General features: G+C 33.7%; 1 protein-coding gene across 4 annotated transcripts in view; it reads right to left on the bottom strand.

Moving 5' to 3' along the window:
- Positions 1–12,626, bottom strand: part of PIK3C2G (phosphatidylinositol-4-phosphate 3-kinase catalytic subunit type 2 gamma) — a 424,274-nt gene that overhangs the window by 264,059 nt on the left and 147,589 nt on the right. For all 4 annotated transcript variants that reach the window (XM_050750052.1, XM_050750054.1, XM_050750055.1 and 1 more), the window contains one exon: positions 7,736–7,866. In XM_050750052.1, coding sequence (XP_050606009.1) covers positions 7,736–7,866 — 131 coding nt within the window. The remainder of the gene's footprint in view (positions 1–7,735; positions 7,867–12,626) is intronic.

Here is a 12,626-nt window from a genome sequence, read left to right as displayed (position 1 = left end):
TCTTTAAATGTTCAGAGTTCATGGGAAGTTTGGCGTGAAAATGTCAGTGATGCTAGTTTCTTAGATGCTCAAGTATTTCCCCCTGGAGAGTAGTCTGAAATAAAAGATCTAAATCTAGGACTAGGGCCTTGACTTGCTGACAATTTATCATGTTTTGCTCACACTCCAGTAGAAGTATTCAGAACCACGGTTCAATTGGAGGACAGCTTCCCTCGCACGACAATGGCTTTTGAGCACTCTCTCCTCCAAACTGACACTGAGCTTGAATCTGCTGAAACTCCCAAGAAAGCTAACGAAACATAAAAAAATCTTTTAAAAGTCTATGTCTCTCTACAATTCATGTTAAAGTTTTCCTCATCTGTAAAAAGAAAAGATTGGATTATAGGTGATTTTGAAGGTGCGTTTAGGTTCCTTTCCTTATATTTTGCTACCACCTTTTCCTCGGAAAAAGCCACAGAAGAAAAAATATTCATAGTAAAATTACTTAAAAAACATATTTGCTCAGATTAAATATTTTTCCCCAATACCAAACAATGCTTTCTTTCTTTTTTTTTTAGCTCCTTTTGTTAAAGCAAATTCACATTCAAGGACATGCCACAGATTCAGTTCAATAAATTATTACAAATGCATATACCAGATAACAACCACACTCCTTTCAAGATATAAAACAGTTTTTTTCATGTCATCAGAGGCAAGCACTGGTATCATTTCTTTCTATCTCGATAAATATTAACCTTTTAGAACTTCATATAAATGGAATCATAGAGTAAATATGTTTTTATTTATGGCTTCTTTCACTCCATTATATAATGTTTTTGAAATCATCCATATTGGTTGAGTTTGTCAATAGTTAATTCCTTATAATTAATGAATATTATTCCTTTGTGTAATTGTGCCATTATTTAGTTATTCACTCTCCTGTTTGATGGACATTTGGGTTGCTTCCTTTTGGGGGGTATTATGAATAAAAGTGCTATGATCATTTGTGTACAAGTTTTTATATGAATGTATTTTTCATTTCTCCTAGGAAATATCTATGAGAGGAAGGACATGGTTATGTGTTAGGTATTTATCTTTACAAAAAATTGTGAAACTGTTTTCCGAAGTAATTGTAAAATTTTACATTATTGCTTGCAGAGTATGATAGTTCCATTTGTACCATATTCTTGCCAACTCTTGATTTTGTCTGTCTTTATAATGTTATCCATTCTAATGGGTGTATAGTGGTATCTCATTGTGCTTCTAATTTATATTTACTTGGGGTCTAGGCAATTTTTCATATGCTATTTTCTTATATCTTTTGTTGGAGCTCTCTTCTCATGTCTTTTCCCTACTTGTTTGTTTAGATTCATTTGCATGATTTCTTTATATACTCTGGATACAAAAAGTTTGTCATATAAATGTTTGCACATATTTTTCTCAGAATGTGGTTTGCCTATAGATTTCCTTAACGGGGGCTTTTCATGAATAGTTTTACATTTTGATGATGTCCAATTCAGAAATTTTTAAACAGTTATTACTTTCTCTATTTGTTTAACATTGGCTATCTTAACATTCATTCTTGTGGCTTTTTTCTCAAGTATTCTGAAAGCAATATTTTACTTGCTGAAAGGACTTTTTCATTTATGGCGTGGGTGGCATTGTCAAAAATACATTGAACCTACAAATGGGTCTCTGGCTTTCTATTCTATCTACACCGAATTCTATTCCATTGACCTATTTGCCTATCCTTAATCTATATCACACTAGCTTAATTGCTGTAAATTTATAGTACATAAATTCACACACATTATGAAGTCAGACTTTGTTCTTTTTTCATGATTGCTTTGACTATTGTAGGTTTTTTGCATTCCACATAAATACTGAAGTCAACTTTTCAATTTCTACAAAAACTTGCTGAGATTTTCATTGGGATTATATTTTATTTACAGATGAGTTCAGAGAGAATTATCATCTTAACCATAGGAATCTTTCAATCAATAAATGCAGTATATTTTTCATTTATTTAGATTTTCCTTAATTTTCCTTAGCAAAGTTTTACACTTTTCAGTAAATAAAATTTTATTAAATAATTTACTAAATTTTAGTAAAAGATTAGTAAAATTTTAGTAAATAAAATTTTGATGTAGTAAATACAATTCCAAAACAGAATTTATTTTATATATATTTTTACTGGAACACAATTAGATCTTATACATTTATCTGAAGCATTATGACCATTACATAATCATGCTGTGTGAAAATAGTCAGTTTTATTTCTTTCTTTTCAATTTTTACCTTAATTTTTTCTTTTTCACATAGTGTGCTGGCTAGGATTTCCCATACAAGATTAAAGATAAATGTTTGAAGCAGACATCGTGGCTTTGTTTCCAACCTTAGGAGAAAGGATTCATTCTTACATGATTTAACGTGATACTAACTATAAACTTTTCATAGATCACTTTTCAAGGTTGAGAAAGTTTCACTCTATTTCTAGTTTTAACATGAATGGGTATTGAACTTTATCACTTTTTTTCTAGATCTAGCAAGGTGATATGATTTTCCTGGTAAATATTCTCATTCTTTTACTTTTAATCTAATTGCTTATATATAAAACATGTTCCTGTAAACAGAATACAGTTATATATTGCTTTTTTGATGTAGGCTGACAACTTCTGCTTTTTAATTTGAGTTTTTAGTGTGTTTACATTTAATGTCATGTTGATATGGTCACCTAATCATACCAATGGCTCACTGTATTGCTATTTGTTTCTGTTAAGTGTTTTTTTTTCTTTGTCCAAACCATTTCTTAGTCCCCTTTTTTCTTTTTATGTTTCCTTTTAGATTTTTTTCTGTTATATTTCATTTTTATCTTCTCCTTGGCTTTTAAATATACTCTTAAAATTTAAGGGGTGTGGTTTTCCTAGATATTAAAATATCTTTGTTTAAGCATATTACAGCCAATCATGAATTAACATTATGCATCCTTACATATAATATAAAAAACTTGGAACAGTTTACTTCCATTTTCCATTTTCATTCTTATTGAAGTTATTATAAATTTTATTTTTTATATATTATAAACCCAGAGTACATTGTGATTCATTTTTCTTTAATCACTTTTAAAATAAATTAATAAATGTGTAAATGAAACTATTTTTATTTCTTTATCTATTTTGGGGTATTTTCCATTTCTTCTTACAGATTTGAGTTTCCATCTAGTATCATTTTCTTCCAGCTTGAAGTACTTATTTTATTATTTTGTATAGTACGGATGAACTGATAATAAACTAACTCAGCTTCATTTGGTTGAAAATATCTTCATTTGGCCTTAATTTTAAGAAATACAATTTTACTGTATATAGAGTTCTAATTTGAAAAAGTTGTTTTCATCTTTAACACACACAGATAGTATTCTACTGCCTTTTGTTTATTTGTTTTTTTTATGAGAAGCCTGTATTTAGTGTTTTATATAGAATATTATAATATTAATGTTATAGTTGTTTCTCTATATGGAATTTGTTTATTTTCTCTGATGTTTCTAAATTTTTATATTTATCTTATTTTTCATTTATTTCTCTATAATGTGTCTAGGGGGTGTGTGAGAGAGAGAGAGAGAAAGAAAGAAAAGAAAGAGAGAGAGAAAAAATGAAAGAAAGAAAAAAGAAAGAAAGAAAGAAAAGAAAGGGAAAGGAAATCAAGAAAAAAGAAATTTCAGCAATTTCTCTATAATGTATCTAGGGTATGTGTGAGAGAGAGAGAGAAAGAAAGAAAGAAAAGAAAGAGAGAGAAAGAAGGAAATAAAGAAAGAAAGAAAGAAAAAGAAAGAAAGAAAGAAAGAAAGAAAGAAAGAAAGAAAGAAAGAAAGGAAGGAAGGAAGGAAGGAAGGAAGGAAGGAAGAAAGAAAGAAAGAAAGAAAGAAAGAAAGAAAGAAAGAAAGAAAGAAAGAAAGAAAGAAAGAAAGAGAAAGAAAAGAAAGAAAGAAAGAGAAAAAGGAAGGAAGGAAGAGAGAGAGTATGTATTCGCTTATGGGTTACTAAGACTTTTACTTCTTATATTTGTAGGTTAATTTTTACAAAAAAAAATCAAATTTGTAAAATTTGGCCATCTCCTTAATTATTTTTTGCCTCAGTATCTTTCTCCTTTTTGGTGTGTCCAATGCACACATATTGTTTAATATTGTCCCTCAGGTCACAAGGTGCTCTCATTATTTTCAAGGTTTATTTTCTTTTTGTACCTCAACATGGGGGATAATTCCTATTGCCCTGTCTTCAAGCTCACTGTTCTTTTTTTCTTGCATTTTGCAATCTATTAAGCCCATTTACTGATTTTTTTTAAACAAATATTTTAGCTATTGTGTTTTCAGTTCTTAAATTTCCATTTTTTAGTAAGATTCATTTTTTCATTCATATACATCTTTTAAAAAATCATTAAATATCTTTATAATAGCTGTATTGAAATCATTATTTGCTAATTTAAAACTCTTCGGATCTGTTTCTATTAACCACTTCCTCTCCCCAGGCTGTTTTTATATTTTCCTGATTCTTTCCAATTATTTCCCTAGTTACTGATTGTATACTAGACATTTTCCAATAGTTTTCTCAATTATTGATCATATGCTAGACATTTAGAATAGTACATTATTCAGAGTCAGCATTCTGCTATTTTTCAGGTGTTGAATCTCATGTTATTTAGTAGACAGTTCAATTACTGGAAGATCAGCTTAATTTTTTTGAGACTGGTTTTTATTATTTGTTAGGTTGAGCCTACTTTAGTCTTTAATCTAGGGCTAGAATGGACTGAATCCTAATATGCATCATTTTGGTTTCTTTATTAAATGTAAAGGATGGTCTGTGAGCTTTCTCCATTCTTATTGGTCAGAATTTCTATGTCTTCCAGCATTGTGTGGCTTCTCAAATCACATTTATTTTATATCTCCCTGAAGTAGTTCTCTTGTAAGCCCTGGAAAGTTTCCACCTGCTCACGAGTAGTTTAGCACTCAACTAAATATTTAAGAAGACCCCAATACAGATTTGTGTAGCTCTCGTCCTGTGGTATGATGCTCTGAAGATGCCAGCTGCCTCAGCATCACTGAACTCTAAATTCTGCCTTTTAAAAAATATCTCAGCAGGAGCTGCATTCTCTTCTTATATTCTACCTTCCCAAGTCATGCGGGAGGACCCAGGTATAGAAAGTGACTCCAGGCTGAAAGCCACTTTAATCCCAAGGCTTACCTCAAATCCTCTCTGTTTAATTTATGAAAACAGTTGCTTTGTATCTTTCTCTCATCATAGTTCTGTCAGTCAGGGGGATTGGTCTTGCACTAGGTATTCTTCACGGTAGAAGTAGAAGCACTAATCTATTTTAGAATATATACGGTTACGTATTTCATTCTGGGGTCTTTAGATTTGGAAGCATTTTTTGGTTGACATCAAGAAGATTTTTTTTTCAATTTTTATTTTTTACAAATATCACAGGCATATTTTCATGAGTTCCATTGAGTCTGAACTTCTTCACTGTGATTACTTTTGGTCAGTTTTAAAGAAGGAATAATTAAGTCATCAACTAAATGATAAAATGTGGCATTGGGAAACTGAGGTTAATCTGATTCTAACACAAGTTTCACCACATTGAAGGCTGTTCTCCATCTGTTTTCACAGTCCAGAATAAAACTGCACCATGCTGAAAATTAATAATTGTATTTGAGTGGGTGAAACAGAGGAAAATATTGCTTGTTTTATGAGTGTTATTAGCTTAAATAGAAACTGAAATATAAAACAATTAGAATTCACTGGGGTTAATTTAAAAACACAAACCTCTGATATTTAAAGGCAGTTACCATGATTATTGTTTGTTGGTTTTGACCTTTTTTTGTTTGAATACATTTAAAATTTCAAGGTATCTTTTTCATATTAAAAACCTAAATATAAATATGCTAGCCTCTTATTTGTGGCACACTTGTCGAACACACGGTTTTACATTTTCAAGTAAGACAGAAAAAGAAGCTTCATCTAGTTAAGATGACAGTAGTCTAGTATGACAATGGATTGTCAACATATGTGTCATGAAGACTATGAGAATCTTCTGTCATCTTCAGTTCTTAAGGCAACTTTTTATACCAGAAACTATGCAAAGTCAATTCAGTCCTTATAATCTACTTATTTCACACACATTGTTATTAGTGTATAGCATTAGAAATATAGTGATAAACAAGAAAGATGGGTTCTTTGCTTTTTCCAGCTCTTGCAAATCATTGAGAGGAAGAAGAGCTAAACACATGAGTGAGCAGGATAGTAGCTAGTGTTAAGTGTGATAACATAAAAGGTAATGTGATAGAGAGTGAGGGAAACAAGGCTTCATCACATAGAGTGGTCCAAGAAGGCCTTTTTGAGGTGACATTTAAGTGAAAGCCTAAAGGATGAGATAATTTAGTAATGTGAAGAACTTAGGAAACAGTTTTTCAGGCAGAGGAAATATCAAATAAAAAGGCCTTGAGATGGGAGCAGGACCAGCACATTTGAAGTTTAAAAAGGGGTTTGATGTTCCTGGCTTGAAGTGAACGAGAAAAACAGTAATAAATATTGAAATTAGAGAGTAAGAAAGTAGCAAGATTACTCAAAAGACAACTGATCACACTCTTTGCCCTAGTATGGGATGGCCCAAGCTGATTCCTCCTCCCGAAAATGACTCTACCATCTGCCAAGTTGATCAGCTCAAAATTTTGGACTCTCTATTGACTTAACCTTGACTCTTTAATTTCTTAATGGACTTACTCCAAAATTCTAATTAATCATCAAGTTATGTCTTCTCAACTGCCAAAATATGTCTCCCAAATCTAGTCACTTCTATTAATATCCACTGCTATCATCTTAGTTCTAGCCATCATGATCTCTTGCCTAAACTGTTACATTCACCTCCTTGCTGTGCTGCTTGCTTCTACTGTCACATCCACTCCAATCCATTCTGCAACTTGTGGTCAAAGGGATCATTCAAGATTCTTCTGCTCACATAATTCCCTTGTTCAAAACCTTTACATTAATTTTCACTCTTGGAGTAAAGTCTGTTATCACGTTATATATCTTCTCTCTCTCTCTCTCACACACACAGACATGCACACACACACACACACACACAAAGAGAGAGAGAGAGAGAGAGAGAGAGAGAGACTTTCTTAGTCTGACGTCTTTGGCATGTTATTAATGAGCATAATCAGCTGTGACATGCATTTTGCCAGGTAACGAGTACAAATGCCACTAATTCCCTAATAGTTCTTCCCGGGATTTTGGTTCTATTCAAAGAATTATCATTTTATAAAGTACTCCTTAGTCACTAATTTTGTGCTATTAAAACAAGACTTATTTCTTTACTGCTCTTTTTAAAATCTGCCTTAATTAAACGTTGCTTTTCCCTGTTGACTAAAACAACTTTCTACCTCCTGGAAGGAAGGTTGAGAGATGGTCTATCACTGCTATGTGCTGATATACATCTGATCACTCTCTGCTTTGTTATTTTGAACTGAATAATTTCCAAACTTTTTACTTTTCCTTAAGACCACAGGAAACAAATCGTTAAAAGCACACAGAATTACTTATTTACATCCTAAACATTAATTAACCATCCAATAAGCATGACATTAGGAAATGAAATGAGTTATGTAGGAAGGAAGGCTCACTCTTTGAAGATGTCATGCTTCAAGAATGATTGAGGAAATCATAAACAGCAGGCAAAATTCACTTACAAGACCTAGGTCACTTACAGTAGGGGAGTCTGTTTCTGTGAAAGTCTGGCAATATGTTTTAAACACTCCTTTGGTGGCTCTTCAAGATTACTTCCATTTTCTTCAGAATCAGGTTTCACATACTCCCACCCAGTAGCTGGAAAATCAATCTGAAAGAAAAAAAAAGATTTGATATGTGTTGAAAGTGTCTCAAAATACATTATTGATTTAATACTCCTATCTTAGATTTATAGAAACTAAAGAATGGAACAACTTCTATTTTTTCTGTGTTATTTATAATTTTAAAATAATTTCTAAAATAATTATTAGAGGACTTAGGATCTAAATATACAAGGTATTTAGCCAATTATTTATACAAATAATTGTATAAATAATTATAGATGGGTCACCTGTAATGTTGTCTGAGGGAAAATAAGAGAAATAATAATATACAATCTCTCCATAAAGATTAATATGTTACATTTTTGGTTAATGCTGACATTATATCCTTTTTACATTTCAGTGTTAAAATGTCTCCTTATGAAATGATGAAATTTAACATTGGTAATAATGCTATTTTCAAGTAACCTGCTTGAGAAAATAGAATTAATCTATATTGATCTCTAGTTCATGAAATCTGCAAGTCTGGGAATCATTTTGTACACATGAGTGAGCTCTTCTTTTATAAAGAACTGTTGTGTTAGTAAAAAGTCAAATAGAATATTTCTGCTTTGGTTCTGTAGTTCAGATTTATAGACAGTTCCAGAATCTGGCCTCCTTTTTTTCCTGGCTCAATCTACTTACCATTAAACCATGTTTCAGTGATTCAGAATCTGATTCTAGTAAATAAAATTACAGTTAACAAAAAGGCAGTTCCAGACTATGTAAATAAGCTGGATATTTTAGGGCTTCATAGGTTTGATTAAGGTTATCACACATACTGTTTTTTTTTTCATTTTAATATTAGAAATCCCACAGACATTATTTTTTTCTGCTGAATTATGTTGGGTTGGAATCTCAGAGAAAATTGAGGAACCTTACAAAGCAGATGGTATGAGTTTCAGTTTGAAATACAGTTTAATATATTTGAGCGCTTATTTATTTAAAAAAGTTTTAGTAATTTCATTCTATAACCTCTAGCATTTGTTATAATTTTTGTGTTTGATATAATCTGCGTTACAGTGTATCAATTACTCCAACATGATAAAAGAAACAAGTACGAGATCAGCTTAACTGAAACATTACAGCAAAGTTTGCCTCTTGACAAAAATTGATCTTGAAAGATGAACTTTGGTACCTTAGAGGGAAGGGCATCCAGTACGAGCAAGTTACATGCTACTGTTTATATGGCCACATATTTTTAAATAGCTCTTAATGAGTTAGTACAATGTTATGTTGATACTAAGTAAATGGCCTGGTGGATGAGAAAACTGAGAAGAGTAGATGAGCATACAAAATAACTCCTGTGTACAAACCTGTAATAAACTATTTGTATATATTTCACATAGGAAACAATTTTTACTTCTGATATGTGAGTGAGATCTTTTATCAAATTGCATTTTTTCATGAATTATGAGGCTAAATAGCTACTGATTCTTGAGTTGCTATAGAAAGTAATGGAATTTTTCCTAGTTGCCTTTTGTACTCTTTATAAGAGAAAACTTCCCCAAAACTATGCTTTAATGCATTTGCTTTAGAACACTTTTAGGCACCATACATTATGGAAGATATAAGTAATATCTATTATTTTCTGATAACTTAAAGTCTAATTGAGGAGAAAAGGCACACACATTAACAATTAAAATAGAGGATAATAAATACATAGCACCCCAAAGCTGTGCTTCATTGTTGTGCTTTCAGTACTGACAAACATTCGACTCTGTTCTTTCTCCTTCTATGGCTGTGGCTAACCAAGCCTGGCCTTGGTCTCAAATTTCTTTTTAAAGGAATGCTCCAGGAGACATACTCAAATGTCAGCATTGCATGCGTCATGACATCTATTTTTTACATTCCTGGCTAAGCCTTGAGGATACACTGCTGATTTTAACAACAACAACAACAACAACAACAACAATATGGGTTTTTTGGGGGAATAGAGGAAGATATTCAAAGCTGGTAATGCTCCCTTCTAATTCACACCACCTTACACATTTGGATATCAACTTCTTGTGTTCCAATGATTCATCTCGCTTCATTTCTTCTGCTCATCCTTTGTCATTCACACTAGGCCACTGTGATTTCTATTATGGCTTCATGACTTGGCACTGCTTAAGGGAGCTGTTGTGAATGTCCCCAGTGTCCATGCCCCACAACCATAGCCATAAGGTGCCCCTGGGCCAATTTTGGGTTCCCATGATTCTGTCAGATTATCCAAGAACTTCCACTTTGACTGTGTGTGATTTGGTATTATAAGACACACGTGCTGGGCGTGATGTCTCATGCCTGTAATCCCAGGACTTTGGGAGACTGAAGCAGACAGATCACTTGAGGTGAGCAGTTCGAGACCAGCCTGGCCAACATGGTGAAACCCTGTGTCTATTAAAAATATAAAAATTAGCCACGTGAGGTGGCATACGCCTGTAATTCCAGCTACTTGGGAGGCTGAGGCACGAGACAGAATTGCTTGAACCATGGAGCTGGAGGTTTCAGTGAGCTGAGATCGCGTGCCACTGCACTCCAGCTGGGGTGATGGAGCGAGACACTGTCTCACAAAAAAGAAAAGAAAAGACATACGCATGTTAGACCCTGAGTTCTATTGCAGTTCAGAGGAAGGAAGGATAACTGCTAACTGGGTGGCAATTGTGGTGAGTCTGAAAAAAGGAGTTGTAAAAGAGGGATCCATATGGTGGTTTTGGAGTGAGATAAAAAAGGATCTCTGTTACATTAGAAATCAAAATATAACGTGTTCTAAAACCTCTGTATCAATGATAAGACTGGTGCTTCTTCCTAACACTGACGATAATGGAAGATAAGCATGTACTAAAATGTTAGATAAAGTAAAACATTTTGAATGAGTAAGATCTGTGGTTTAAGGAGACGTCTCACTTAGCTAAAAGGAAGAGCTAAACATTTTGGTATTCAGGTTCAGATAAGTGGACTAAAGGGCTAAATTGAGACATACCTGTGGGCGGTGTTTTTGTAGTCATCAGAAATATGGATACATATCATTAATTTAACAAATAAATTATTCCAACTACTGTGTTAGATGCTTGTGATATAATACCTTCAACGCCATCAGAGATCACTCAGTCAGTGGAAAGGAATATGATGTGGTAAATGTGTTGATAAAAATGCTATTGGGTATTACGTGAACATAGAAGAAGGGCACTTATCTCTGCTTGGCCCGAGAAGAGTGGAGGGGGTAAGGAAGAGATTTCTAGAGGGTCCATGGATGGAAAAAGATGAATCTCATTTACACAGAGTCAGAGGACGGGTGGACAGTGGAGGGTGAAGGGGAGAGGGCACATTATAGACAGGGAACAGTATTCATAAATTTACGTAAGTTGAAAGCAGGACAGTGCATGTCAGAAATGACAACATTTTCAAAGTTGTTGAAGCTTGAAGTGTCAAACGGACTGGCAAGAGAAACAATGGAAGAGGGGTCATGCTACAGAGATTGGCCTTAATCCTCTGGGTAGCACTGAGTTATTGAAGAGTCTAAGCAGGGAACTGGCAGGTTCAGACTTAAGTTTTAGAAGGATCACCCTTGTGACTCCATAAATTTTAGATTAGAGAATGACAAAACTAAAGCCAAGGAAACCAGAAGATGAGGTGAGGAATTGAGAGGATAGGCAATAAAAATATAGAAGATAAATTGGCAGGATGTAGTATGGACTGGATATGAGTAGAGAGAAAGAAGGAAGGAGGCAAGAAAAACAGGTAGGTGTGTGGGGGGCATGAACAGACATAAAGAATTCAGAGGGTGAAAGTAATTTTGGAGAGGAAGTGGGCTCCGTTTGGGGCATGTTTCGTTTGAAGCTGCCAATAGAATATCCAGGTGGGAGTTTCAGCAAGTATGCGGCTATATTTGTCTGAATCTTGAGGTGTGAAGAAGTCTGAACTAGAGATACAGACTCAGAAGTACACTTACATAGATATTGAGACAAGAACCTTAGAAATGTAGGAGACCCAGTAATTCCATGGCTCACTATGTATTCAAGAAAGATGAAAACATGTTCACACAAAAACGTGCCCATAGGCATTCATAACAGCAATATTCTTAATAGCTAAATAGTGGAAAGAATCCAAATGTACATTGACTGATAAATTAATAAATAAAAGATGGTATATTCATATGTACATATTATAATAATGTAATATTATTGTATAAAAATGTATATGTAATATAGAAAAAGGAATGAATCCCAATCGGGGCTACCACCTGGATGCCCTTTAAAATATTATGCTAAGTGACAGAAGCTGGCCACAAATAAGATCACAGATTGTATGATTCCATTTACATGAAATGCCCCAAATAGTCAAATTGATAGACACAGGAAGAAGATTAGTGGTTGCTTAGGATTGGGGGAATAGGAGGTGAGAGCTAAGGGATATGGGATTTCTTTTTTGATGTGATGAAAATGATCTGAAATTGACTGCGGTGATAGTTGCATGTATCTGTGAAAATACTAAAAACTACTGAATTGCACACTTTAAATGGGAGGATAGTATGGTATGTGAATTATATCTCAAGAAAGCTGTTGTTTTTTTTTTTTTTTAAAGAAAATAAATGAATGAGAGCATCCAGGGAGAATATGTGCACTGTGCAGGGCAGCGGGCTGCAGACTGAACCTTTGAGAATTGTCCTTGGTGAGAGCCTGGGAAGGAGACAAAGGATGACCAGAGAGCAGTGGAAGGAGATAACCGAGGGCAGTAACACCAAAGCCAGAGGAGGAGGGGGTTCAGTTCTGTGGAAGGAGGAGGGAGAAAG

This window comes from Macaca thibetana, chromosome 11, assembly GCF_024542745.1.
Source record: "Macaca thibetana thibetana isolate TM-01 chromosome 11, ASM2454274v1, whole genome shotgun sequence".
NCBI classification, from domain to species: Eukaryota; Metazoa; Chordata; class Mammalia; order Primates; family Cercopithecidae; genus Macaca; species Macaca thibetana.
Note: the sequence above shows the minus strand (reverse complement) of the source record. Positions and strands in the feature narration are given on the sequence as shown.